Source organism: Bactrocera tryoni, chromosome 2, assembly GCF_016617805.1.
Source record: "Bactrocera tryoni isolate S06 chromosome 2, CSIRO_BtryS06_freeze2, whole genome shotgun sequence".
Classification (NCBI taxonomy): domain Eukaryota; kingdom Metazoa; phylum Arthropoda; class Insecta; order Diptera; family Tephritidae; genus Bactrocera; species Bactrocera tryoni.
Genome location: NC_052500.1, coordinates 29,653,830 through 29,680,216, shown reverse-complemented (window position 1 = coordinate 29,680,216; position 26,387 = coordinate 29,653,830). Strand labels below are relative to the sequence as shown.

Sequence of the window (26,387 nt, the reverse complement as noted above, 5' to 3'; positions counted from 1 at the left end):
TGTGAAAAACGAATTTTTTTGAATGAAATAAATCCTTAAACGTTAATATACATATATTTGAAACGATGAACTTTTGTTTAGGGTTTTCACAAGTCTCATAAAGTTATAAGTTATAACGATTCGAAAACATAGCATTGAGAATTGTAAATGTGTAAACTCATTTTACAACAATTTTTTTAAACAAGTGTAAATATTTATAATTTTACGATTTTACGATGCTTTACGACGGGTTATGAGTACCCCAATTGTTAAAAAATATGTTGTTGTTTTTTTTTTTTTGAATTTGAATATGTGGATTTGGGATTTAAACTTCAAAATAATGCCGACTTAAACATTAATGGCTTTAGCGGTCTGACTTCTGCTAACTACCATCCACCCATAATTATTTCGATCGAACCTTTATTTCTGTGGACTAAAGCCACATATCTGTTAACTTCAACAAAGCTAACTGAGTCGGCTGCACAGAATTTACCCTAAGCACCTTCCCCGCACTATTTATGCCTCGGAACACAATTTAACTACCGCTTTACATGCCCAGCGAGCACCGTTCTCACCACCGTCGGGTCTAAGCAAACGTAACGGATCCGGATTTTTTTCTGGGCAAGGACTGTCGACTCGGCACCATATCTCGAAATTACTTCAGCGTGGTTTTCTTTTGCTACAACAAAAAAATGTTCCACTCATCCAACACCTTCTAATCATGGTCCGACCTCGCCGAAACAGTATGTTCTTGGGTCTCCCGTCAGATTATATCGACCTGAACCTTACCAACGAAGCAGGGACTAGATAACATACGCAATCATTCGCCATAATTATTCCCTCAAGGTGTTCGCAACTGTTACCGCCTCTCCTGGGTAGAAGAAGCGTGGTCTTCCGACCTAATTTCCCAGTAAAGCAGTAGTTTTCACAAATGAGCGCGACACCTTACGCCAACCCATGTGATACTCATATAAGTGATCTAATTTTGCAGATTCAGCAAATGGTCAATGAGCACAAGCGGACGAATTTGGTAGATCACTTGAAGTCCTCTAAACACTATTGTGGGTAAGCTCTGAAGTACAAAGCCTTGTCTATACAGAAGAGACATGACGATCGGATTGAAATTCAATTCAATGACCATGCCATTAGGTTACACTGCACCATTCTACTCACAAGTCTAAAAGATATGTTATGCGGGGGCTGTTTAAAGTTTCAAAAGACAGCGCGCCACTTGCTGTCACCGATTAAGAGGTTTATAGTGCCATCAGCAAGGGGAAATGGTCGAATGGAAGAAACATATTGACACTAAAGCATCGACGGGAGTAAAATACCGAAACATGGTAATTAATCTGTTGTTCACCACTCTTCATTTACCCCCTGCATGCAAAGCTGGATGAGCGTCTACCCATTTCCACAGTAGTGAAGACACTTGAGGTCCTGTCACCTTGCGATCCTATTAGCATTGGGCATGCCAAAAGCTTTTGACACATTCAATCACACAACGCTATTGAAGGGCTGAAGTGATGAAGTCAACCATGTCTGATCGTTCGCCAATCATCAATATTATTTCGAAGCGAAAATTCTAAGTGAGAAGAGTTATACAGGGGGTTCCTGGGACATCAAGATGTCATTCCTTAATTACGTTGGCAACAAATCACTACCAATAGAAGAAGAAGAGTTCGAGCTAACTCGTTCTGGAGTGACCATTACGCAACTTAGTTCTGAATACTGTAGAGTGTTAAACTCTTTCTTATGCAAAACCGACACATATGTATGTCACATCTTAACATACCCAATGAATCCCACTCATCTAACAACCCTCTCCCTACGGTCCGAAACAATACGTTTCCTGGGCGTCCTATAACATGATTTCGATAACAACTAACTTGAATCCTGCCAACCAAACGTGCTCTACGTAACCGCTACAACAATACTTAGCATTTAAACAATAACATCAATAATAATCTCTCGAAATATAGAGGAATAACCAAGCATATGAAAGGAGGAACGTAACGGTTTAATATGAATTCAGATTTGCCTCTTTTTATACATAATACCTTTCACTTTATTTGGTATGCTACTGTTAATAGAGTTTGTTGTACAAAAATTGCCACGTCTGTGATAAAAAGGGTGCTTAAGATTATTTTCGTTCTGTCTTCTGACTGATTATTGCTCTATGTATGTAGTTCTTAAATTACTATTGGTAATAAATGAATATTTTCTACCGCTTGATACTGCAAAAACCTAGTTTTTCTACCAATTATCACATTTGTAAATTTCATACACTGGCTGTTTTAACATGCCTGTTCTCAATCGCTTTATATTTTTCTTCTACACATCATTTATCCATATTCCTTTTAACGACATCTTTCAGTTAAACGATTTTCTTTCGTTATTCAGTTTGTCTTGTATCTCTGATTTGTGTTGCGGAAAACGGGAAACAGCGGAAAGTTCTTTCATAGTTGGTTGTCTACGTTTTATACTCACTGAAAAGAAAAACTATTGGAAAAAAATTAATGATAACATTTGGAATTTGTTAAAAACTTATTTAAATGGAATACAAAAAGCTTTGTAGTAACCAAAACAAATATTGAATCAAATTCGTGTAGTACCCTTGGAGAAAAATAATTTTCACATTTTGGTTATTAAAAAAGTAAAGGCAGAAAGTGCAAAAATGGAAGTGGCTAAAAAATTGGTAAGTGGTTACTAGTCGCTGAAAGAAAAAAAGTAATTTATTGCATTCGCAAAGACCTACGCAAACGTATATATATGTATGTACATAGAATATGGATGAAAAATCAAAAGACGAGTATTAAAAGATTTGGACTGAATGATTTATCAAATATCTAGCAATGGAGCTGTTTAGCTCGAAGATTTAGCTGTACTGTTATAATATTAATAGTGGAGGAAATAAGTGCATTCATAATCCACTATTTTCATAGGAATATTGTGAATGCATAGAGTTACCTTTTGTAATAGTCAATCATAAAACTGCTTGCGAGTAAGTTTTTCTTATCTAATGTACCTACACGTACTGTAATGTAAAATTATAATTTTAGCTATTTATCTAATTAAATGCAGTAGGCATGCATTAATATATAATTATTCTTATAAATCTAGAATTTTTAAATGGTTATGTGAATAAATTAATTAAATAGCCTTTTTTATAAAAAAAATGACGTAAGATTAATTACTTTTGTTTAGATATTTTTCATAGATGGAAAATTGCTTAAAATGTCTAATAAGACTTACCGGTAGCATTAAAATTTATCTATTCGTTCCGCCATCAATGCACCCTTTGTTATAATGTTCGTACATAAATTCTAGTGTTTATACTGTTTGAACCAAAGTTTAAAATATGGATTATTCAATGATCACGCTTGGCTATTATTGCGCGTGTAAAAATTTAGCAAAGGATAATAATGGGCTATTAAAGTAAAATTACCCACTTAAGACCAGCAAATATTTTTATGCCTTTATATTATATCTATATATAACATATTAAACAGGACTTGGAGCAAAGCAAAATCAAGAAAGCTTCTATTTTTATTTATTATTGACACGTTGATGACTACGCATCAGTTTACTCCAGTTATGCTTGCTTGCAAATACATATGTACAGCGGCAAGCTACGTCCATAGGTATGTACATATGTACATATGTACATATGTTTGTATAGTGGTATGTTGAGTTGATGCGTAGCTTTTGCTACATTTATATTTTCATGTGGTACGAAATTTTCGGCAATCAAATAAGACAATATAAAACAGTTGCATAATTGTATGTTAAATTAAATTTGCTCCAAAAACTTAGCTCTACGTGAATGAATCTTCATATTGAGTATTGATTCTAGGCTTGGAGATTTTGCCTGGAAGGCCCATGGCTTAGATGTCTTATACCACTAATGTTGGATGACTGCAAAGTCTAGGATTAAAACAAAACAAACGCTGCATTGAGCGGAATTAATTCAAAACAGAATAACATACTTCGAAATACATTTACGTTTATATTTAGTATAAATAACCGAATAATTTTAAAGCTTTTGATTGAATTTACAATGTTAAGAGTTAATGATAACAGCTGAGGTCGATTAGATAATGTATTACAGGGCGATTAAAGTAAATAGATTACGGTATTGACTAGTACTATTTCATTATTACTTGTAACTGTATACATATGAATAGTATCGCTCTACTCTAACGGCTAATCAGAAAGCCTGATAAAATTCACTATCCTTTTCTGCGTTAGGAGTTTACGATCGCACAGAATAATTTCACAATATTAAGAGTTTGGGCTTAGCTATTCTGCAATTATGTCTACCCTTTGTTTAATTGAATTATCGAATTTCGAGTTTTCCTTTTGAACTTTATTTTGGTCTTAGTGTAAAAACCTCTAGTACATTAATTTGCATGTATTAATTATTGAAGATATAACGGGTACAGGGTTTTAATGACCCGTTCCCACGGCAGTCAGGTGTACGTAAACGGAACGGACCCGAATTTTTATCCGTTCCCACGACAGTCGGGTCTACGTAACCAGAACGGACCCGGATTTTTATCCGGCCAAGGACTGTCAAATCGGCATGATTCTGCCGCTACAGCAAAAACAACAACAATGCCACAATGCTATTTGGGTATCTAACAGTCGAAGGGTAAAATGAGTTATAAAACCGCTGTTTGGTAACCCAAGTTCCTTTACTACATCGTTTTCTCTGCTTTTCCATTTTGGAGGTACAATACAAACTCACTTATACATTTTTTGTACCATATATTTATATGCTGCTATCTTTAATATAACGTCAAAAAATTGTGTTTTCCAAAGTTATGTTATTGAGAGGGTTTTTCCCAGAAGAATACTGTGATTCAAAACAAATGATTTCTTGCAGAATTTTGTATGGCAAAAATCGATTGAATTAAATGTTTTGCTTTTTGTGTTCATTTGTAAAAATTACATATGGTATATGTTTGTGTCTACATAGTTATTCATTGAGTTTTGTGATTGCTTTTCCGTCTTTCTAATGCATTCAATCATGACACAATTACCGTCAAAACAACGGACACGTTCATAGCGGGTGGAAAAAGGGTTACGCTGCAAGCCATTAAATCTCTTAGTGCTTATAGACTTAAAACTACGAAGGTTCGTCAAAAAGCGCTTCCCCGCAGCTTACATACAAAGTACGATTTGTATGATTTAGTGAATTATCTGATAATTTGATTGATTTCCTTTTGTGGCATGACACAAACTGCTATATGTACAAATGCAATGGATAACATGATGCGTACTGTTCCACATACAACCGTACACTACCACTAAATATTTGGAATTTTATATATGTGTTATAAACACTATAAATGTGGATCAGTTTAAACTCTTTTAGGATATTTATATTGTTTTCGAGATGGAAAAATTAAAATAAAATTTTAATAAAAAAAAACGTTTTAGAATTTAGGTTTTTTTCGCGTTAGCTTATTTATGATCTTGAATGATTTTGACTCAATAATGAATCATTTTATAAAATATATGCAAAGGTGAAGAATATAATCCAGCACATACTAATTTTAAATACGCAAGGGAGTACCATTTGACTTCACACATTTGTAAAAACACTTTCGACGATGGTGTACTATTGATTTGTTAAGAACTATGTGCACGCCATTGTTTTTTTTTTTGTTTTTGCTTTCTTTTTCCATTCAGTGTTATTCTTGCAAATTTCTAGTTCTTTTATTGCCTTTCGTCGACACTGTATTCGCTAACATTAGGCGAAATAAACATTTTAAGCTTTCATTTAGAAAAAAATACGCTTCACCGAGTCCGTGTCACTATGTCCTTAGGAAACACTTTTAACTAAGAAATTGAACTGTTCAAATAGTGTGGTGCATAGTTTAAAAGGTGCCTCATACATAATTGTCATTCAAGAATAAAATGTGTTGAAATTGGTAATGCTGATGTACGGAGGCAGAGGTCGGTGTCAGTTGATGTACTATTCTACTTGAAAAATGAATGAGAATTCTCATTTGTTGTGTGTACGTTTGATTGATTAAATATCACTGCGTTGTACGTATGTATACAGTCCTCACATTTATTTCAATATTATGATAGCAATTTTCGATTATAATTAGTTAGCTTAAAAATTTAAAAATTAAAATTTCCATTTAATAAATGAATTCTTCTAATTCGCAGGTATAATATGCCGCTAAAAAATGTCAACATAATGCCATACAAATTTTTAAAATTATATACTGAAAAATGGAAACAATATCCAAGATTTCCCTGATATTGGTTCTATTCTTAATTTTTGAAAATATTTTTGTTGTGGATGTGAATGCAGTTTCGCCGGCTGCCAATGCAAATGAGAACTACTATAAAACCACAAATGTCGGTCTTGCGGCTGCCGCTGTCGCCGCTCCCGCAGATTTAGTCGCAGATGAACCATTTTTGCCTAACCTTCAAGCTGCGCAACAACAACAAAATGCAGCGACATCCAAACCACGGCCACAGATAACTGATTCAAAATTACCGTCACTTTCTCTCTTTCAACAACAACAACCAGCCTCATGTATATCGACATTCGTAAAAGAAGAGCAGCAAGTGCAACGGTCACAGAAGAAGTATGAGCACGAAATCAACGTATTGGGCTATAAAATTCAAATACCATCCTTTGTAATGGATGGTATTTCTCTGCCATCAGCAGGAGATACAAATAGCAACGTAGTTAATAGTGCAGATGTAGCCACTACATTGGAACAGACTACTGGTGGCGGGGAAGATGTGAATGTATTCAAATTCTTCTGCGAGAATACCACTATTGCGACTGTCAATACGGAGTTGCGTTCGAAAATGTACATTAAATACGCTTATATACTTCTGCAGCATTGTTATCCTAATGAGGAAGCGCAGTCTCTGCAGTTGCAACAGTACGAAAGCGTGCGACACTTTAAGTGGACGTACAGTAATGTACATGACCTACAAATGGATACACTTTTTTCGAACTACAAATCCAATTTCGAGTACTTGGAATCTCTGGATCTAACCGCAAATCAATTGGAATGTGCACGCTGGGCTCAACCCCAAACTGTTCGCAGACTGAGAGTTTTGAAGTTAACCCGCAATGGCATAGACACTCAAAATTGCGCACTCTCCGAATTCCAGCACATGAATCATTTAGTTGAGCTGCGATTAGACGACAACCGCATACATATTTTGAATCAGCAATTCTTGGGTCACCTTAGCGAACTAAGAGATTTGAATTTGACAAGTAATCTGCTAAGCGATTTGCAGCGTAACATTTTCAATGGCGCAATGAAGCTGCAACGCCTTTATTTGGCGCACAATCGTTTGACGACTTTGCCCTTTCAACTTTTTCAGAGTATGCGTGAACTGCAAACGCTCGATCTCTCGTATAATGGTTTACTCTCCTTTCCGGATAATTTCTTCGCGTTAAATAGCGAACTACGAGAAATGTATCTGCAAAATAACGCCATGGAGACAATCGGCAAGAACACATTTCACAATTTGCGGAAGTTGCGCTATTTAGATTTGTCTGAAAACAAAATAAATAGCATAGACCGCAAAGCCTTTGAGTCACTCTCGAATCTATTTATGTTAAATATGTCGATGAATAGCATTAGCACCATTTCCTCGATACTTTTTCATCCGCTAAACAATCTACAACAGCTCGATTTGAGTCACAACAAATTCACCCAATTGCCAAGCGGCGTATTTATGTCGCAACGTGCATTACTTGTTCTGCGCATTGACTCGACACCACTGGAAAGGATTGGTAACTTTATTTCCCGCAACAGCGACTACGTCGATTCAAAGGTGTTGTCGAATTTGCGTGTCCTTTCCATGCAACACAACAAACAGTTGACACAACTCACGCGTACAATCTTCCGTAACACGCCCAATCTGCATGAGCTTCTATTGGCCGGCAACGCATTGCAACATTTGCCCACTGAAATCGGACAACTGCGTCAATTGCAACGCTTGAATGTGCGTAACAACAAGCTGACTTATATACCAGAGAGCGTGAAATATCTGCCGAATTTACGCTTCATTCACATACGACACAACGACTACATATGCGATTGCCGAATGTTCTGGTTGGGTGAATGGCTAACTAATAGCAGCTCAACGCTGCGTCGTCTACGTGCCACCTTATATAAGAGTAGTGTTATGTTGGCAGATACATCAGCAATGGATATGGGTGATGACATAGATGAACTCATTGAGTCACTGACTTGCCACCATGGTCATCCCGGCGATATGGTGAATGTGTTACAACATCTGCACTGTTTGAAACCGGTTATACTGGAGTCGTCCGACTCGAAAATGCACAAACTACACTCAACGGCGAAACTAGAGTGTATATTTTCGGGCAGTCCTACGCCAGATGTAATATGGGTAACACCCACAAATCAGATTTTACGACATCATGCTGATCCCGACAAGCGACCGGTTATTATTAACCACAATGATAAAGAGCTCGGGCTCGGACATTTGCCGCTCACATCGCTAATAATGGAGGATAATATGCTGAATATTAGTTTGCAGACAGCCGATGTGATGAATCGGGTGACTTTGATCGAGAACGGTTCATTACTGGTGCACAACATATCGCGTGGTGACAGTGGACTCTACACCTGCTACGCCTACAACATAATGGGTAATTCTTCGGCGTTTATGAGGTGAGTGCAAATGCCACAAACTGCATCCTCTTAAATCACCACTTAAATAATGTCACGGAATGTGTTTTAAGCATGACATGACATACATACATACATATGTATGTACTCTGCTGTTTAGCAGAAATGTTAAATATTCAGTGTTCATGTGTTGACGGACTTGTTTATGGTCCTAATTACCGAAACCTTAAAACATGATTTCTTGAAACAACATTGCTTAAAAGTATCAGAATAAATATTTCTTAAATTTGAGAGAGGTAATACACTGGACTTATTTAAAAACAAGAAATAACGTTAACTTCAGCTGCACCCAAGCTATAATATTATTTACTGCATCTCGTCAAATACAAAAGTTGTCCATACAAGGACTGAATTCCGATCGATCAGTTTGTTTGGCGGCTATATGATATAGGAGTTCCATCTGAACAATTTCCTATAACGCCTATAACAATAAGTTGTTCCAAATTTCGTGAATATATCTAAATACTGAATAGGGCTAAATCGACTCAGCTTATCATGCTGATCATTTATATTTACATTTATGGGTTCTCCGACGTTTCCTTCTGAGATTTCAATCGGAATCTATTGCATAAATTACGTTTTCAACTTATTGAGCAAATCCAAAAATGGGATGCAAGGGGGATATTGGTTGCAGCATGGTGTTAATCGTAAATTTAGAACATTTGCAAATCTTTTAATAGTTGCGTACTCGTAACACCTACCATATGAATTTAAGAAAATATTTGAATCTCTCATATACATATACATATCTAAATAATAACACTATGACACCATTTCACTAAGTATGTACATACATATGTATCAATTCTATAGTTTTGTCCCGATATTTATAAGGTGTGTGTTAATAATTACATTCACATGTTTATAGTTGGATTTACATAAGTATATAGTACATTGCCAGATGTTTGCAGTTATTTAGTAATTAATGTGACTCTTACAGAATTTACATCGATCCAATCGTCTTCTATCGTATTAAAATCGAGAGTCTTTTATCGGGTACCGCTGCTGCCACCGCCTTTCTTTTGTTAACGCTGATCGTGCAAGGGCTTCGTGCGCTCTTCTCCAAGTAAGTATGAAATGAAATCGCTTTATTTTGAGATTTATTGTCATTTTCGGCTTCTAATTTGTTCCTTCGATCAAATTTATTGCAGATGTGGTATATTCGATAGATTCTATTGCTGTGTGCGCAACAAACAGTCACCGAGGGCGCGCCAAATTTATGCCATGCTCGATAGCATTGAGTGCTACAAAAGTCAGCAATTGGAGCGACTGCGCGAGAATTATGCGCAACAAGTAAAGATTTACAATTTTTTCCGAAAACGTTCCTTATAATATTTGTATCGGTTTAGGTGCATCGTATACGAGAGAATTGTGTGCAACAAGTTGAATGGATTCAGAGTAGTTATACATCTCAGGCCAAATATTTAAAAGAATTTAGAGACATGGGTTCCACTCATCTAACAGCACTAAAGGATCAATATTACGATCAAGTAATTTGCGCATCATTTCTGCCTTTTTCTATTGCAATAAATCTTCTTTTATTTTACTTGCACATAGGTGAAAAAGGTTCGTGATTATTCCACGGGTCAGTTGAATTGGGTGCGCGAAAATTACGTCTTCCAGCGTAACAAAATTCGTAAATTTAGCGCACATCAAGTTTTGCGTTTGCGCGAAGGCTACAAATATCAACAACAGTCGCTGAATAAAGTATTGGAAAATCTTCCAAGTTTTTATTTTGAAAATTGTCGCGGTCGCTGCGAAGAGGATATAGCTGAAGGTTAGTATGGCTATATTTTTATTTGTAATTAGCATATTATGCACTCCGGTTGTACCGAAGCTAGAATATGCTTCACAAAGTTTGCGTGATAGTTTGCCACAAAGTTTTTAATACCCAACAAGAAACGTCGGAGACTCCATAAAATGTATAAATAACTGGTCCGCGTGTCGGGCTAAGCCGATTTTGCCATGTCTGTCGCGAACTAGTTCCTCAGTTTTTGAGATATCGATTTGAAAATGTGGACGCGTCCTTTGCCCCAAAGAAGCTATTTATTTCTCGGGAACACCGTATCGCACCACTATAACATATATATATATATATATATGTATGTAGCTGCCATACATACTGTTCGATCAAAATTCTGTTCTTGTATGAAAACTTATTTTATATGTGAAGGGTATTATAGCTTCTGTACAGCCGAAGATAACGTTTTTTCTCGTTTTTTCTATCATTAGATTTAACAAGAAAAACTTAATTAAACCTTTCACTCCCTTCTAGATCTTTACTTACAATTATTCTTCTTTGTAGATATTGAAGTGTATTTCAAGAGTCAACTAGGCGATCAGTTCAATCCTAGCGCAGCCAAGGTGAAGAGTTTGAAAAACAAATTGGCTGTAATGGCTTTGAATTCGGCGAGCAAAGCATCGGTATATTATACACCGCCCGAAGATGATCTAAGGCGATCAAGCCTTCAGTTGCAGACCTCTCCTATACACATCAATTATATTAATGAAAATTTGGACCATAAGAAATTCGAATTAAACGGAACGAAATTTGGCAGAGAATTCCTCATGAATACCCCCATGCTGTTTGGCAGTTGTGGCGACGAAAACTATGGCAACGGCTTGACATCACTATCCAGAGCTGAGATCACTTTAAGTCAATTGAAAATAAATGATAAGCATCCGGCGGGTGCGGATAGTATTGAAGATAATAATTGTTATGACGCCACATTGGCGATTAAGTTAGAACCAATGAAAACTGCCGAGATGAATCAAAATGGCCACAAGCATGAGCAGGCATATGAGCGACTGACAGCAAATGCAATACATGGCAGCAGCCGACGGCACGCAGACAGACATGCAGATAATGCTGCGGGCGGAGACAACAATATAGAATTGACTGAACTCTGCGATTATAAGGACATGAACGATGTAAAGAGCTCCAAGTCGTGTCCGGCCATTTATAAAGTTTCCAAACAACAAGATGGCTCAACACTGCATGAGCTACTGACTGATAACCAAAGGGGGGATGGAAATTCGAACAGCACACGACTAAATCATGTCGGCGAGCCGACTCACATACATGAAACGGAACTCTTCCATAGAGCAAGCACATCCGGCAGTAGTGGCAAAGGTGGACGCAAGCTTTGCAAGGAGAAGTTGAACATCATATTGGACGAGAGCGGTAAATCCACTCTTTATAATGGCGCACCACCATCTGAGGTGTGCGGTGGTGCGCGAATAAAGGATACTAAATATGCTTCATTCTCCACGATGGCATCGTCGTCACAAAGCAAAAACAGTTTGCCAGATTTGAAGGCGTGCGACGGTGGCGACAATGGAGCGGGTGATTGTAAGTACAAGGAAGAGCTAAACTGCAGCGATTCGGTTCCAGCTTCATCGTCTGGGTCGATAACAACATCGAACTGTGACAACATTAGCTTCAGCAGTAATTCCAACAATAGCAGCTGCAATGGCAACCAACGTAGTGTAGATGTAGTTAATCTTACTTAGAGATTCATATTTTTAGCCATTATCTAATGCATTAGAAAAGAAAATGTTACATATTTAACAAAAACAAAGCAAAAAAACCAGAAAAACTATAACAGGAAATCAATGAAAAATATTTATATTATGGAGGTGAAGTGAAGTAATTGTAAGATACAACTGAATGAAAGATTTATATTAAAATTTTTGCGCGAAAGCGAAGTTATTATGAATACAACATAAAGGTAATATAAAAGTAATAAATTAGATGATTTGTTTGCTCTAAAAATAAGACACAGATAAATTAAATACTATTTCGCAAAGTCACACAGCAAAAGTGTTGTTATACACATTTTAGCATGTATAAAAAAAAATTTTAAAATAAATGCAATCATTACATTATTTCCAACAATTGCGAAAATGAATGGCGAAATTATACAACAGAAAGCTAACAGCTAAATGTATGGATTTTGTGAATGAGCGTAACTTCATTTGTACTTTTCCTTTACATACTGACATATACTATATGTATATATGTATGCAGGCATATTATTCTAGATGAACTTTTGTGAGGTGCAAATGAGCCAAAACTTGTATGCCCATTTGTACCTTGATTTGGAAATCATAAACTGGCGTCCAATGAGGCCACTTCAATATAAACAAATAAATAAATTCAACATTCATCAGTGCTTTACGTTAGAAATCCAGTGTGAAGATTATTTTATTTGCGAAATAATGTGCGCTGGGATTAAAATCTAAAACAAAAATTGTTAAAGGAGGCTTAAAAATAGAAAAAATATAACGAGTATATCGTCACCTGAAATGCAAAATAACGTATCATCAAAAAATTCGAAATTGAGTGTCTTATTGATTTCGCTTCACTACTTCAAATTTCATACATAATATTACATATGTTCAACATTTTCAGGTTCTGCGGTCAGATATAAACCAGTTTTAACCAATATTAAAATTTTGTTTCACTCATGTTCCATTTTATTTCATGTTTCATTCATGCCACCGTAAATATCCGAAAATGTTGTTACGTTATTTTGCATTTCAGGTGACGATATAGTAAATTTCGATATCCGGACATAGTTTTGTTATATAGAGCATATGTGGCATATGACTACGTTAATTGTAGGCGATGCTGTGACCTGGAGGGAGAGACGCAGTATGTATTATTACTATAATAATTCGCCATGCCGAATTTTTTCTCACGGTTTTTCGTAAACCAATTTACCTTTTTAACGGTTTTACTTTTTTGCAATTGTTTTTAATTTTAATTATATAAATTTTTTGCAATAAAATGAAAATTCCATACGTAAATACAGGTACATTGTAGAACATGTTATCGTAATACGAGTTTGAAAATGGCGAAGGAACTAGAAAATCATGTGCTCAACCTGGACCCAAACACAACGGTCAGCGTAAATCGAGGCCTCGGACGCAACAAACCTTAGACATGCACTAACTGCCATTCACATTGGAGCCATTAAGGCCTTGGCGTACTTGGAGTTAAACCACCACCTACTGCAAACGAAGGGCTCATGTTGACGCGAGAATCGAGAGTGACACTTGCGCTGCTTCGGTCAGATCCCGTCGAAACAGCACGTTTCCTGAGCCGTTGTTTCACCTCGATGACAACTTATTTAATACTTACCATCCCCATGGGTATTTGGTACAAATTTTAGGAATAACCAAACAATTTTATTTAAGTATTAACTGTTATATTTTTAATAAATGATTTGCCAATCTACTTCCTGGTAATCAATATCACTAAACATACATATATACAAATTATTTGAGTTGAAACAATTAATACCAGCCGTTTCAAACCCTTTTATTTAAAATACATACTATTTATACTTAAACTCAGACTACATAGAAACATACAACTAGAATAAGCGATTGGAAACTTTCATAGCAGTTCATATTCATTTATCGTCATTTTGGCGTGCAACTCCACGTTGACGTATACGTTCGAGCAGTTCCGCTTTCCACCACTCTTCCGGCACTCCGTTGGCCCATTCAGGTACTACAGCATTAGGTAGTGTTATATTTGCCATGACATTTAAAATCTAAAATTTATATAAAATAAATACTATTTAACTTTTATGAATTTCAATTATTACCTGTGTGGTTTTATTATTATCTAATTCTAATTGTAATTCATGGGGACGTGGTTGACTCCAAACTTGTCTTTCGATTTCAGCATCAGCACTCTCTACCGGTGGCAAATTATCATTGATAGCAGCATTCTCAACAGCATTCACGTTATCAACATATTGCACTGTTTCTTCAGAATCCTCATCTATAGAGTCATTGTCATCCATTGATACATCGTTGAGATCGTTAACATCGTTGCCCGTCGCCAATGGCTGGTATCCATTATATGCATCCAGTGTGTTCATTTCATTGTCGCTATCATCACTAGGCACTGGAGGATGCTGAACATTTGTCTGTATTGCATGTACGTCTTCCTCGCCAGGATCTCCAGGCAGTTCAGGTGCTCCCATAGTTTATAAATGTATCTAATGTAATGAAGAATTGTTTGTAAATTAATAAATTATCTGAGTTGGACCAGCTGAATATGACATTTCAACTATTTATCTTTTGCCATCTCTGCAACCTAGTGTTGCCGGCTGATTCTTATTGGAATTGAACCATAGAGGATTAATAATTGGATTTACACAATTTGTTTTAAATAAATTATAATTTTTAAGGAGTTCCCAATACAAAAGGATTGTTCAAAGTATCGTAAAACGAAACATAAATAAATGAACTAATGTGTATGTTCGTAAAGACAATTTAAATTTCATCACGGAAAGATGTACACAAGAACAACTTTTACAAATTATTCAATTTTATTATCAAAATAATGTTCTCCAATTGCAACCTTTTGTGCGTTTTTGCCATTTTATGGTCGTAATAATCATCCACCTAAGCTCGCTATTCGTCGAATTTTTGAAAATTTAGAGCGTACATTTTTTATACCCTAAACAGGGTATATTAAGTTTGTCACGAAGTTTGTAACACCCAGAAGGAATCGTCGGAGACCCAATAAAGTATATACATATATAAATGATCAGTATGTCGAGCTGAGTCGATTTAGTGATGTCCGTCTGTCTGTCTGTCTGTATATACACGAACTAGTCCCTCAGTTTTTAAGATATCGTTTTGAAATTTTGCAAACGTCATTTTCTCTTCAAGAAGCTGCTCATTTGACGGAACGGCCGATATCGGACCACTATAACATATAGCTGCCATACAAACTAAACGATCGGAATCAAATGCTTGTATGGACAACTTTCACGGTTGACAAGATATATTCACGAAATTTGATATAGATTATTTTTTAAGGCAACAATGTAATCTCTAAAAAACTTGTTCAGAACGGATTACTATAGCATATAGCTTCCATACAAACTGAACACATACATATGTATGTAGTTACTAACAGAAATGCACCTGTGCAGGGTATTTAGCTTCGGTGCAACCGAAATGAAGCTGGTGACACCGTTACTGCCAATGAAGAGCGGTGTAGATCGATAATAACCAACTTTTCATAGCCGCAATTGGAAGAAGTTGATCTTTACAACATACGGTTCCAACGAGACGGAGATACGTGCCACACAGCACGTGCAACAACCGAATTATTGCAAGAAAAGTTTGGAGAATCGACTATTTCAAGAAATTGTGACATTGAATGGCCTCTAAGGTGTCGTGATTTAACACCTTTAGATTACTTCTTGTGGGGTCATTTGAAGTTATTGGCCTTTGGCAATTAACCAGAGTTTCTTCAAGCTTTCGAAATCAATATTGAACGTGCTATTCATGACATACATACATATTTATGTACGATTTGATTTAATGGAAAAAGTACTAGAAAATTATTCGTAAAATTCGTAATAATCATCAATTCGATCCAGCAAAAAAGTCGTTGAGTCATTTGAATTATGGTATATTCAGTATTGTAACATCACATTAAATAAATAACACATTTCCGATCACAGAAAAAGTTCCGACCCTCTGGTTGTCGTTTCTACATCAACCAAATATACATATTAAATTTAGTCTTTTCGGATGAGTTTATATCAGATATATCTCGGTTGGAGATGATTTTTATACAATTTTTGCTGATGAGAACTAAAAGTCTACCACCCTTAATAAAAGTAAAGAAGATACAAATTTGTTAATAACTATCCACGATTCCATCGAACAACGAATGTTGAATTCTTTCGCAATATTTTTTATTACAAAGTTTTGCCAACACCAATATTTCCCTGGCTTTGATGCTTACAAGTTGCGAGAGTATAAAATTGTAACTTTCTTTAAAGATATTCAATGTATCAAACTCCAAAATCAGAAAAATATCGTAGACAATTGCTCTTGAATAGCTTCCTGATCTTGCCCGTTAAACCTACTATAACAAAGGTTGAACGATAAATGGCGGCAGACGACTCAATTTCGCCGCATAGTATATATCGTCACCAGTCCAATATCCAAGGTCCAATAAAAATATTTTCGTCTCCTCGCAGAATTATTACACAGAAATATGAAAATTCAAACGCAATTAAATAACGAAAAATTCGCCCGAATGTAGTTTTGTTCACTTAAATATTGTTCATAACGTCTCAAACTAATTTAGATAGATTTAGAGTTATATATGTATGTAAGTATGGTATGGTAAATGATCAGGAGGACGATATAACATGATTCCTTTATGTCTCTCTGTTCATTCAAGCAATAGCTTAAGTAGGAATGTATATACAAGTATTTTAAGAAAAGTTGGCACAAGCGTTTTCCTTGGCGATTTAGGTTGGTAAAGAATATGCGAAGTTGAACTTTTGGCACGCCCACAAATTGCTGTTAAACGATGTCAAAAATGGTCGAAATCAAGTTGAAAAGGTATAATTTCGTCTAATACGAATTTTGCCACAGAGACATCGTGATCCCTCTTCAGAAACATGGATCCAAGAGCCTTAATCCTACCGCGCAGTCTATTAACAGGTGCTTTGGAGCTTCCGGTTTCATGTCGCAGAACTGACAGTTTGTACAGGAGTCTACGCCCATATTGAATAAGTGCTTCTTGAGTTAAGAATGGCCAGTGTAGAATGCGACAAGTGGTTTGTTCCGCGGGAGATTGATTACGTTTTTAAACCTTCTCAGATTGGAGTTATTTCCTCTTTGCGAAACAGCTCCTTTATGGTATGAGGACAAACCGTCATAAAGGGTTCTGGTCCCACCATTTTAGTGAAAGCTCCAGAACGGCCAAGCTCGTCAGAAAATTAATCAGGGGCTCTACCCCTGAGACCAGGCACCCAGATAAGGTGCACTCGGTTGTGAACTGATAGACTGTTCAGCCGTTCTATGCACTGCTACACCAGTAGCGATTTAACCGCTAGCTTACTTTGTTCAATCATCAATTAATTGAGTGCTTTTACATTGAAGACTAACACTACTTCCTTCACAATTCAATCAATAATGTAAACCAACAACAATAACTCAACCTAGAAAATTTATCGACAGCTTTTAACAACAGCTTTTATTTTCTATACATTTGTAACTTTAATTAAAATGAATGAAATGCAAGAAACAAGCCAAGTTAATACGGCTAAAACTCAGAGTTTAACAGAAGACCCGCCAAAAAGTCATAAGCAGCGGGTATTTGCGTGGTTAGAACTGATAGAAATAACTAATTTCAACGCCAACCAAAAAGACCCATATATGGAATTAACGCATTCCCGTGACGAGTTTTTCAACTCATCCAAGGAGCCTAAACATATGTTCAATAAGTTTTTAGCCGGTGAGGAAAAATGCATTTATACCATAATTATTGAACAGGATGACATGGAAGCTGCAAACTATTTCGCTGCAGAGCAAATTTGTGTGTTAATAAAACGTCACACGGCGTCAAATGAGAAATACTCCGTGGACGAAGACAGTTATGACTCCGAACGCGAAACGCAAGCGGAATTCGGTTATGACGTCGAATTCGAGAACAAAATCGACAATAAAAAGTACAACTATCTAGCAAAGGGATATATCGATATCCTTCAACTATTCTCCGATGAATGTATATCACTTCAAATGGTTGTATTCCTTTACTCCCCCAAATGGGCAAGCGGCCGCGGGGCAGTCAAAACTATATGGAATATTTATACCAAAATGCCACTTATGAAAACCTTGCGTATTACAAATCTGGCATTCATTAGTCTAGAATCTCTATATAATTTGCCTGATGAGTTGTTGGATATGGCAGATGATACGCATGTGGATGTACTTTTTCAAGCCAAATTTGAAAATGAAGATTTGGTATTTGATGAATTTAAGATTTGCACTTTTAAAGTATTTCGAAAGAATATAATCAAAGATCAGACTATTTACTTCTGTTGGGAAAATTTGCGCAATCTTAATGAACGAAGCCCACCCGACGTTAGAACCGGATGCACGAACAAACCGCAAAACTTTCTAAGGAATCTGTTTTGCACTGAAGACAGTGAATTCAATTTCCATTTCATAAATATTTTCCACGATTATGCCTTAACATCGAATTCGACTGTTCGATTTGTACTCACCGATGAGTTGACGGAAAAGCTCGAGCAGGTTATTGGAAGCGATGAACAGTGTTTAGCTGTAAAAGTTTATAACATTAAGGAACCGGATGAGATACTGCTTCAAGGGGTCTTAGAAGCACACATTTTTCTTTATCCTAATGGTAAGCCTTTTTCACTAAGATGAAGAATGTTTGCTCCTCTGGTATTAAACGAAAGAGAGAAAGAATTCTTAAGCCTACATCACACTCTACTTGTGTCACTTTATGACAGATAAAATTCGGGAATTCTTTAAAAAGAATATACGTACTTGTATAAGTCATTTGCTGCAAGAATGTTGTAAGTTAAATGATGGAAAGGCGAGAGAAACGGCTTTAAAGCTCTTAAATCTAGAAGTGATATTCAAATTTATTTCAATTTAGACTATTTGTTATATCTTTTAATATTTTGTTGGTCTGTCTACTCTACGGGTCTAGATTCCTTATATATTATGTATACTTACGGCTCATTTCCTTTGTGTTCACAGTGAATGCCTGTCGGTTTGCTGTCGCTCTGGATGCCCCGGCCTCGCATGTAAATTACAACGATGATCATGGCAGAACGTTCGCCACATTAAATATTAGTTTTTATTCTCCCATAACGGAAAGTAGGAGCGGGCAATCTATTATAACCAAAAATATTGATAATATTGCGCCCGCCGACGAAGATAAATATGTATGTAATTCGTTGCTGCAGGATAATCGAAGTCTCTCTTTTAAACGGGAGGATGCTTACAGAAAATTCAATCAAGAAATTAAATCCATAGCTATGAATATATTAAAAAATAATATTACTGATTATAATGACAGCAAATCATACGTGTGCTGTGAGCTGAAAATATTGTCTTGGAAAATTACTGATCTTATAGCTTATGATTTTAATATACGAGTTCCGACGGAAACTAGTATTGAATTCACGGTAAGCTTGAATGAATTTTACACCATTGTACATTATACTCATATATGAAATTATACCGCATTCCTTTATTTTTTCTTTTCTTTGGGGCTATTTTTACGTGGCGGGTCCCAAACCCAGCGCACAATCCTAGGGAGGTGTGTTTCGCCTTCTAACGGATGTTCTTTGCCTACCCAGCCTTAGTCTAAGACCGGAAGTCTTGAGCTGTTTGAGCCATATGTAAAAGAATCGTTACTGGCCATTCCCAAGGTGTTCAGAGAATTTTCCTCATTTGTGTGAACTTCTACACATGACTCCATCTTCCTGATTCTGTAGTACTGAACTCAAACGTTATGGATGTAACTATCCTGCAAGCCACCTATCGGTTAAATCATATCTTAATTATTAAGGCCCATTCACATTCAACTTTCGTCGTTTTGCGTGACAATTCATACTTTAATAACGAATCGAAGAAAGCAAAATGCCACAATGAACGCTTCGCTGTCAATGTCTATCTCTAAGATAAATTGCGACTGTGGCTTGACAAAGCGTTAAGAAATGAGTGTTGCTTAACATATTGCTTCGCCTTGCTGCGTTTCGCTTTGATATAAACGTACTCATGCAAAAACATCCATACAATATTTCTGTCAAAACAAATCTCTGACGCAAAGCGAAGCAAAGCTCTAAGATAATCAGGTCCAAGTGACAATTCTAACCGAAACCCTGGCGTTCGTGTGATAGCTCATCATTTTCTTAGGCAAAGGTCTTTTGAGTTGAACTGTGTGTATGTGTTAGTTTCCGGGCTATTTCTTTCATTGTATTGCAATACAATAGTCATGATTTGCTGGGTAGTGGCTATAAAGGAAGAGTAAAAAGCCTTTTTATTCACTGAATATTATTAAGTTGAACAAGAGCTCTAATCGCCGATTCTTGTCGTATGTTTACAGAATTTAATGACACTTGTTTATAAGGAGTTAACACAACGCGTTTATAATATTTTAAATACGTTTGATAATAAGGCTATGTCAATCGATCAAGGTACAATTAAGGAAGATACAAAACTTCAAAGAAGAATGAGTTATATAAAACTACTCAATGAGGCAGGGGACAAGAAACTTGCCAATTTTCTTTTGGAAAAGGTAAATAACATCTCTTTGTATGTAACTACGTATAAAAAATAATAACTATGTACATCAATATTATTGTACATTAACAAATGAGATATTTAATGTTTTTAATGATTTTACGTCTCCTCCATTTTATTAAAAACCTTTATAAGGTAAGACCGCAACCATTTCCTTAAATATATGAATATAACGGTTGAATCAAGTAGAGGTACTTTTTTCAATAGTCTTTTTTTGACAGATCACGCGTAAGTTGTGTCAAGCTGTCAAGTTGTCATGTTATTTCTGTTCAGTATTGCTTGGCATTTTATCATAGAAAGACTCATGCCTGTACAACGTTTACAAAGCGTTCAACTTTATAATCAAAATTCACATTCTGTAAAGAATGTGTTTTGCGCGCTTCGCTCAACTTATGGTCAACATAATCGCCCTACTGAGCATATTCGAAACACCATTACCCATCGGTAGAGCCAGCATTAATTATTGGATAATATTCGACCGAATAGACCACGTTCAGCACGAAGTGAATAAAATATAGCAGCCGTAGCTAAGAGTGTACTTCGAAAACCTTGTAGAGTCGATTCGACGCCGTTCGTAGTAACTCGCACTGACATATGGAACGACTTGGCGCATTTTATGTTGAGAGCTTAAATTGAAAGTGTACAAAATACAGCTTGTGCAAGAACTGAGCCCCCTCGACCTTCCGAAGCCACATAGCTTAGCTGTAGGCGCTCTTGAAAAGTTCCAAGAAGATCTGACGTTTTCAAGCTATATTTTGTTCAGCGATGAGGCCCACCCAGAAAATGGGCAAAATTGTCGCCTTTGTGACGAAAAGCAACCTGAAGAGCTGCCATTTCATCCAGAAAAACACCTGTTTTGTGTGGTTTGTTGGCTGGTGGAATTATCAGTCCATATTTCTTCAAAAATGTTGCCGGTAAGAACGTAACCGTCAATGGCGACCGTTATCGCATCATGATAACCAACTATTTGATGCCTAAAATTGAAGGTCGTGATCTCAGCGACATTTGGTTTCAACAAGACGGCGACACTTCCCAAAAATCACATCAATCAATAGAGTTATTGAGATAATAATGGTCTATTGCCTACCAAGGGGAAATATGAAAAGTCTAAAGTATATTCGGACAGCGCCGCTTCAATTCAGACCTTGAAGCAAAACATCACGTTTGTCATTCGTCAGTCTGTACTCAATGGACGGACTATCTGAGACGAAGCCGCGGCCAATATTTGAAAGAGATAATCTTCATAAAATAAATAATGAACTTTTGAATGATAATAAACATTCCTCATTCAATTCGAAGTAGAGAACCTCGAAATGGATCACCCTTGACTTTTCATGTAATAAAGAGATGTGCTATGGAAGTTTCGGAACCACATTGTGGTAGAAGTCCAGTGAGCTAACTATGAAAACAACCATTTATTGATGATGGACATAATTTTATATGACCATAAAATGGGACACATTTGAACGAAACGGATATTTTTTTTATGTTTTTAAAAATTGGCAATAGAGTCATTTTGTCCTCAGTACAGTACCTAGCTAGTTCATAAAACGAAATTGAAAGCGTATACACGAATTGATATTTGTCGATGATATCAGGACAATGGTCTGTAAAATAAGTTAGTCGATTGTTCAAGGATCAGAAAACAACTCATGAGTTGCACGATATGTACATATGTGTTAGTTTCCGCTATAATTCTTTGGAATGTATTGGAGTTTCGGTAGACGTGAATTGCTGAGTTATTTGAAAGTATCTAAAAATTATTTAATTTCAACACTATGGCGTTGCTCACTAGCCAGTGGTCTTACTTTCCTCTACTAACGAGAAAAATTGCTTACAATTGTTATTATTTTAACGCTTCCAACTTATTTGTAGTTCTCACAAACATATGCCGAAAATTCGACTTGGCACTTTTGCAAATTTCTTTACGACATTGAAAGCCTTAATTTCGACTCAGCGCTCGAGTACGCAAAGAAGCCAGTGAGAGAGGTTTACCATCGCGCGCACTATTATACGTAAGTATGGAAAAAATAATCATTTTATGAATTTTAGTAATTCTCGTTGTAATAACGTAGCGAATTGGCCGGAATTTACCTCAAATACATTCAGTTCAAAAGAAATGAAAAAAATTTTAATGAAGCTTTGCCATATCTGATCGAAATGCTGAATGAGTTTTCGATACAATTTCCACTGGAATTGGAGTCATGGATACTATTGCATTGTATATATAAACAATGCGGTTATTTGCCCGGTATTGAGTTCACTCGTCTGAAGTATGAAAACCTCGTCAGCCAACATTATTGGGACTTCCCGAACATACCATATAGTCGATTCTCGATTTATAACGACGTCTATGTACAATTTTACACAAAAAAGGGCCAATTATTATTTATAATCGTAAAACATTTCCTATGGCTAGGCACTTATATATTTGCCGATATTGTTTTTGATGCTATCTCAGACGAATGCACTCCCGCTGAGAAGTATATGTTTAAAAGCACGATTAAAATACTAACCGATGATTTAACAGAGGACTACACCATGCAGAGTTTTGACGACGATAAATCTATGGTGAGTTCGGTTAAATTTGGTAGTTGACACTAAAATCGTTGGAGCATTTGGACTCTAAGCGTTATAGGCTGATCTAATGTAATTGTTTGAGAAATTGTTTTTGTGAATTAAAAAAATGGGTAATTTTATTAAACAAACCTTTTATGCTCATCGTTTTCCAGAAGTTTCTTGTTGCATTCACGAATGGCAATATCGCGTATTATCGCGGCGAAATTAGCAAGGCATTAAGCTATTATCATCGAATTTTGGATAGTAAGGATAATGAGAATCAATGCCTAAAACTTGGGCTGCTGCGTTACGCCAATTTTCGTTATAATGAGCACAAACTTTTGGATGCCATAAAAGCCTATGAAAAATATCTATTTTTCGGTACCGGTGCCTTCGTGGCATATTACGGACTGGGTAAAGCGATGTACAAGGTAAGCGATTTACAAAACGGGTGGAGAAGTTTGAATTTATTAATTATTTTCACATATGTAGTTAAATCGTTTGCCAGAAGCAGAAGGACATTTTGCTAATGCTACAAACTATCCGCTACATATACCTGATATCTGGGCATATTTAGCTTTGATCAATTTAAAATTGGGAAGGATAGAAAATGCCTTGAAACTATGGAAATATGCTCATGTGGTGAGTGTACTAAACACGTAATGCTACAATAGTGGTTTAACTAGAAACACTTCATTTAAAGATATAATTGGTTAAAATTTGGATCAGTAGCGCTAAATAATTTCAAGGATTTCTACACGATAACCAAGATAACTCTCATAAACCACAATTAGCAATATGATTACCTCTAGCCCATGTAGGGCCCTAGCACAATACACTTTATAATAATTGTCGCAAGTGAACATTCTTTTGAGGGCTGCGAACAGGGTTCTGACCCAGAGAATACGGTGTCGATTTCATGCAATTTTTTCATCGTTTTCTTTAGTTCATGGCACAATTCCAGTGGCGAACGCAGGAAAACAAATTTTTAGGTAAAAAGACAATGTTTCATTATTTTATTCACAAATTGAAGTGTAAACTTCTTTTATTTTGGGCCATAACATTTAAAATCTCTTCCTCCGTCACGTCTATATCTCTATGGATATTCAAGAGAGCCATTATGTTGAGGCGTGCTTCTCCAGTTTTATTTCTTAAATATGTTTTAAGCCTGCGAAGTGAGGAAAACGAGTGTTCACTTGAAGCGCGCAAGTGAACATTCTTTTGAGGGCTGCGAACAGGGTTCTGACCCAGAGAATACGGTGTCGATTTCATGCAATTTTTTCATCGTTTTCTTTAGTTCATGGCACAATACAATTATGTCTCGAAATAATACCTTCTTCTTTTGAGTGTATAATCAACTTTCACAAAGAAGACATTATCTAGTCGTTAAGGTCTTTCAATTAGACCTCGCTGTATTCTACAAGTATCATTATTTCATAGCTTTTATAATGATACATGGTCTTTCAACAAATATTCATAATAATATCAGAAGAGCTATTTACAAAAAATATAAAAATTATAATTTTTAATTCTGTGCAAGTTTTCTTCAGTTTATTTTTTCTCTTCCTAGAATGAAAACAGTACTATTTCCAAGGAAATTCTAACGGAATTGGAAGCATTGGACCATAAAATATTGGATTTATTTATTTGATATTTTACACATTTTACACACAATACATAGTTATTGGACACGCATTTTTATCATCAAAATGTATTTTGAAACGTTTTTCATATGTAAAATATCAACACATTTAAATAATCCAATTAAATGACGATACAAAATATTTGTCATTAATTTTAACTTTTGCTTTGAAGGTAAGGCTGAGAATCGCAACAAATGAAACAGGACAGATAGATTTTGTCGTGATATTGCTTTGGTGAAGAAACTCTTTTATATTTGGAGAATATTGTAGAACCCTTAACTAAAGTGGCCCTTTCATAAATACATTAAATATTAGCTGACCACCGGAATTTTTTACCGGTTGTACTAAAAAATATCTTCATAGCAATTGGAAAAAAATGCATATGTAGAGGGTGATCCATTTCGAGGTATTTTTTTTTTTAAAGAAAAAGCACAGAAACTTAAAGGGGATGTTTATTAGCATTCGAAAGAACATTCTTTGGCATTTATTTTTTGAAGATTATTTCCTTCAAATGAAAAAAAAATTATCTGCCCACCGAAATGTTCTCTCAATAAATCCATTGATTGAAGCGATGTGTGGGCAGCGGCGTCGTCTTGTTGAAACGAAATATCGCCGAGATCATGAGCTTCAATTTCAGGCATCAAATAGTCTCAGCTATATTTTCTTTATTTTCTTCACTGCGTGCTGGATGTGGTCTTTTCGGTAGAATATTATCCAATAATCAATGCTGGGTCTCAAGAAGTGTAACGGTGTTGCGAAAGGTACGCTCAGTGGGTCGATTACCAGATCGTGAGTTTTCGTAATAAAGTTGAAAAATTTGTAAACGCTGTTCAGGCGTAAATCTTTCCATGATGAAATGTCAAACAATACTGAACCAAAATGACATGACAACTTGACACGACTTACGCGTGATCTGTCTGTTTTGTATTACCTTTGAATACCGTTACTTTCTCTACATGTTTAAATTCTTCTTTTAATAAGCGGAAGTAATCAATAGATATTTTGCAGGGTTTGATCGGAAAGTAATATTGCTGATTTTCTTCCGCCGCGACTGTACTTCGGAGCGTGCGCTCACCGACTGAATTCGGTAGAGGGTGTTTCTAGCTAACGAACGAGCACCTGGAGAGTCAGGACAAATATTTTCGCGCGACGTGCTTCTGTGAGTGGTGCAAGCCAAAAATGCAGCGTTCGTTAAAGCAGAGGTACGCGATTAAATTCTGTAAGAAACTCGGTAAATCTGCGACAGAGACGTTTGATATGATCAAGCAGTCTTACCCAGATACTGCTTTAGAAAGAAGAGGTCGCTGATGAATGAGCATTTCAAAGTGAAAACCATGAATTTCTTCCTACTGGACAAACCAAGATGGAAGTCCTCAAGATACTC

General features: G+C 36.1%; 3 protein-coding genes across 3 annotated transcripts; 2 read left to right on the top strand and 1 right to left on the bottom strand.

Moving 5' to 3' along the window:
- Positions 1 to 2,390: 2,390 nt before the first annotated feature.
- Positions 2,391 to 12,873, top strand: LOC120769231. The gene is made up of 7 exons (XM_040096128.1): positions 2,391 to 2,674; positions 6,160 to 8,666; positions 9,625 to 9,750; positions 9,836 to 9,977; positions 10,034 to 10,174; positions 10,242 to 10,461; positions 10,990 to 12,873. Exons 2-7 carry the CDS (start codon positions 6,226 to 6,228, stop codon positions 12,195 to 12,197), a joined length of 4,278 nt encoding a protein of 1,425 aa, XP_039952062.1. The 5' UTR covers positions 2,391 to 2,674; positions 6,160 to 6,225; the 3' UTR covers positions 12,198 to 12,873.
- A 1,086-nt stretch (positions 12,874 to 13,959) lies between these two features.
- Positions 13,960 to 14,756, bottom strand: LOC120769247. The gene is made up of 2 exons (XM_040096149.1): positions 14,303 to 14,756; positions 13,960 to 14,248 (listed from the first exon to the last, which is right to left on the bottom strand). Exons 1-2 carry the CDS (start codon positions 14,684 to 14,686, stop codon positions 14,105 to 14,107), a joined length of 528 nt encoding a protein of 175 aa, XP_039952083.1. The 5' UTR covers positions 14,687 to 14,756; the 3' UTR covers positions 13,960 to 14,104.
- Positions 14,757 to 17,700: 2,944 nt separating this feature from the next.
- On the top strand, positions 17,701 to 25,044 carry LOC120769234. Its single transcript, XM_040096134.1, has 8 exons — positions 17,701 to 18,888; positions 19,251 to 19,681; positions 20,605 to 20,796; positions 22,677 to 22,816; positions 22,877 to 23,372; positions 23,534 to 23,791; positions 23,853 to 24,002; positions 24,931 to 25,044. The coding sequence occupies exons 1-8, from the start codon at positions 17,748 to 17,750 to the stop codon at positions 25,009 to 25,011; spliced, it is 2,889 nt and encodes a 962-aa protein (XP_039952068.1). The 5' UTR covers positions 17,701 to 17,747; the 3' UTR covers positions 25,012 to 25,044.
- Positions 25,045 to 26,387: the final 1,343 nt, after the last annotated feature.

What these genes read in the sequence shown, in the direction of transcription:
- LOC120769247 (XM_040096149.1), bottom strand. Translation starts at nt 14,686, where the DNA reads ATGGGAGCACCTGAACTGCCTGGAGATCCTGGCGAGGAAGACGTACAT. An exon ending in ATAATAATAAAACCACACAG is followed by an intron (nt 14,249 to 14,302) that starts GTAATAATTGAA and finishes TATAAATTTTAG; the next exon opens with ATTTTAAATGTCATGGCAAA.
- LOC120769234 (XM_040096134.1), top strand. Translation starts at nt 17,748, where the DNA reads ATGAATGAAATGCAAGAAACAAGCCAAGTTAATACGGCTAAAACTCAG. An exon ending in CATTTTTCTTTATCCTAATG is followed by an intron (nt 18,889 to 19,250) that starts GTAAGCCTTTTT and finishes TTGTGTTCACAG; the next exon opens with TGAATGCCTGTCGGTTTGCT. An exon ending in TGGGTAAAGCGATGTACAAG is followed by an intron (nt 23,792 to 23,852) that starts GTAAGCGATTTA and finishes TCACATATGTAG; the next exon opens with TTAAATCGTTTGCCAGAAGC.
- LOC120769231 (XM_040096128.1), top strand. Translation starts at nt 6,226, where the DNA reads ATGGAAACAATATCCAAGATTTCCCTGATATTGGTTCTATTCTTAATT. An exon ending in CTTCGTGCGCTCTTCTCCAA is followed by an intron (nt 9,751 to 9,835) that starts GTAAGTATGAAA and finishes AATTTATTGCAG; the next exon opens with ATGTGGTATATTCGATAGAT. An exon ending in GCGAGAATTATGCGCAACAA is followed by an intron (nt 9,978 to 10,033) that starts GTAAAGATTTAC and finishes GTATCGGTTTAG; the next exon opens with GTGCATCGTATACGAGAGAA.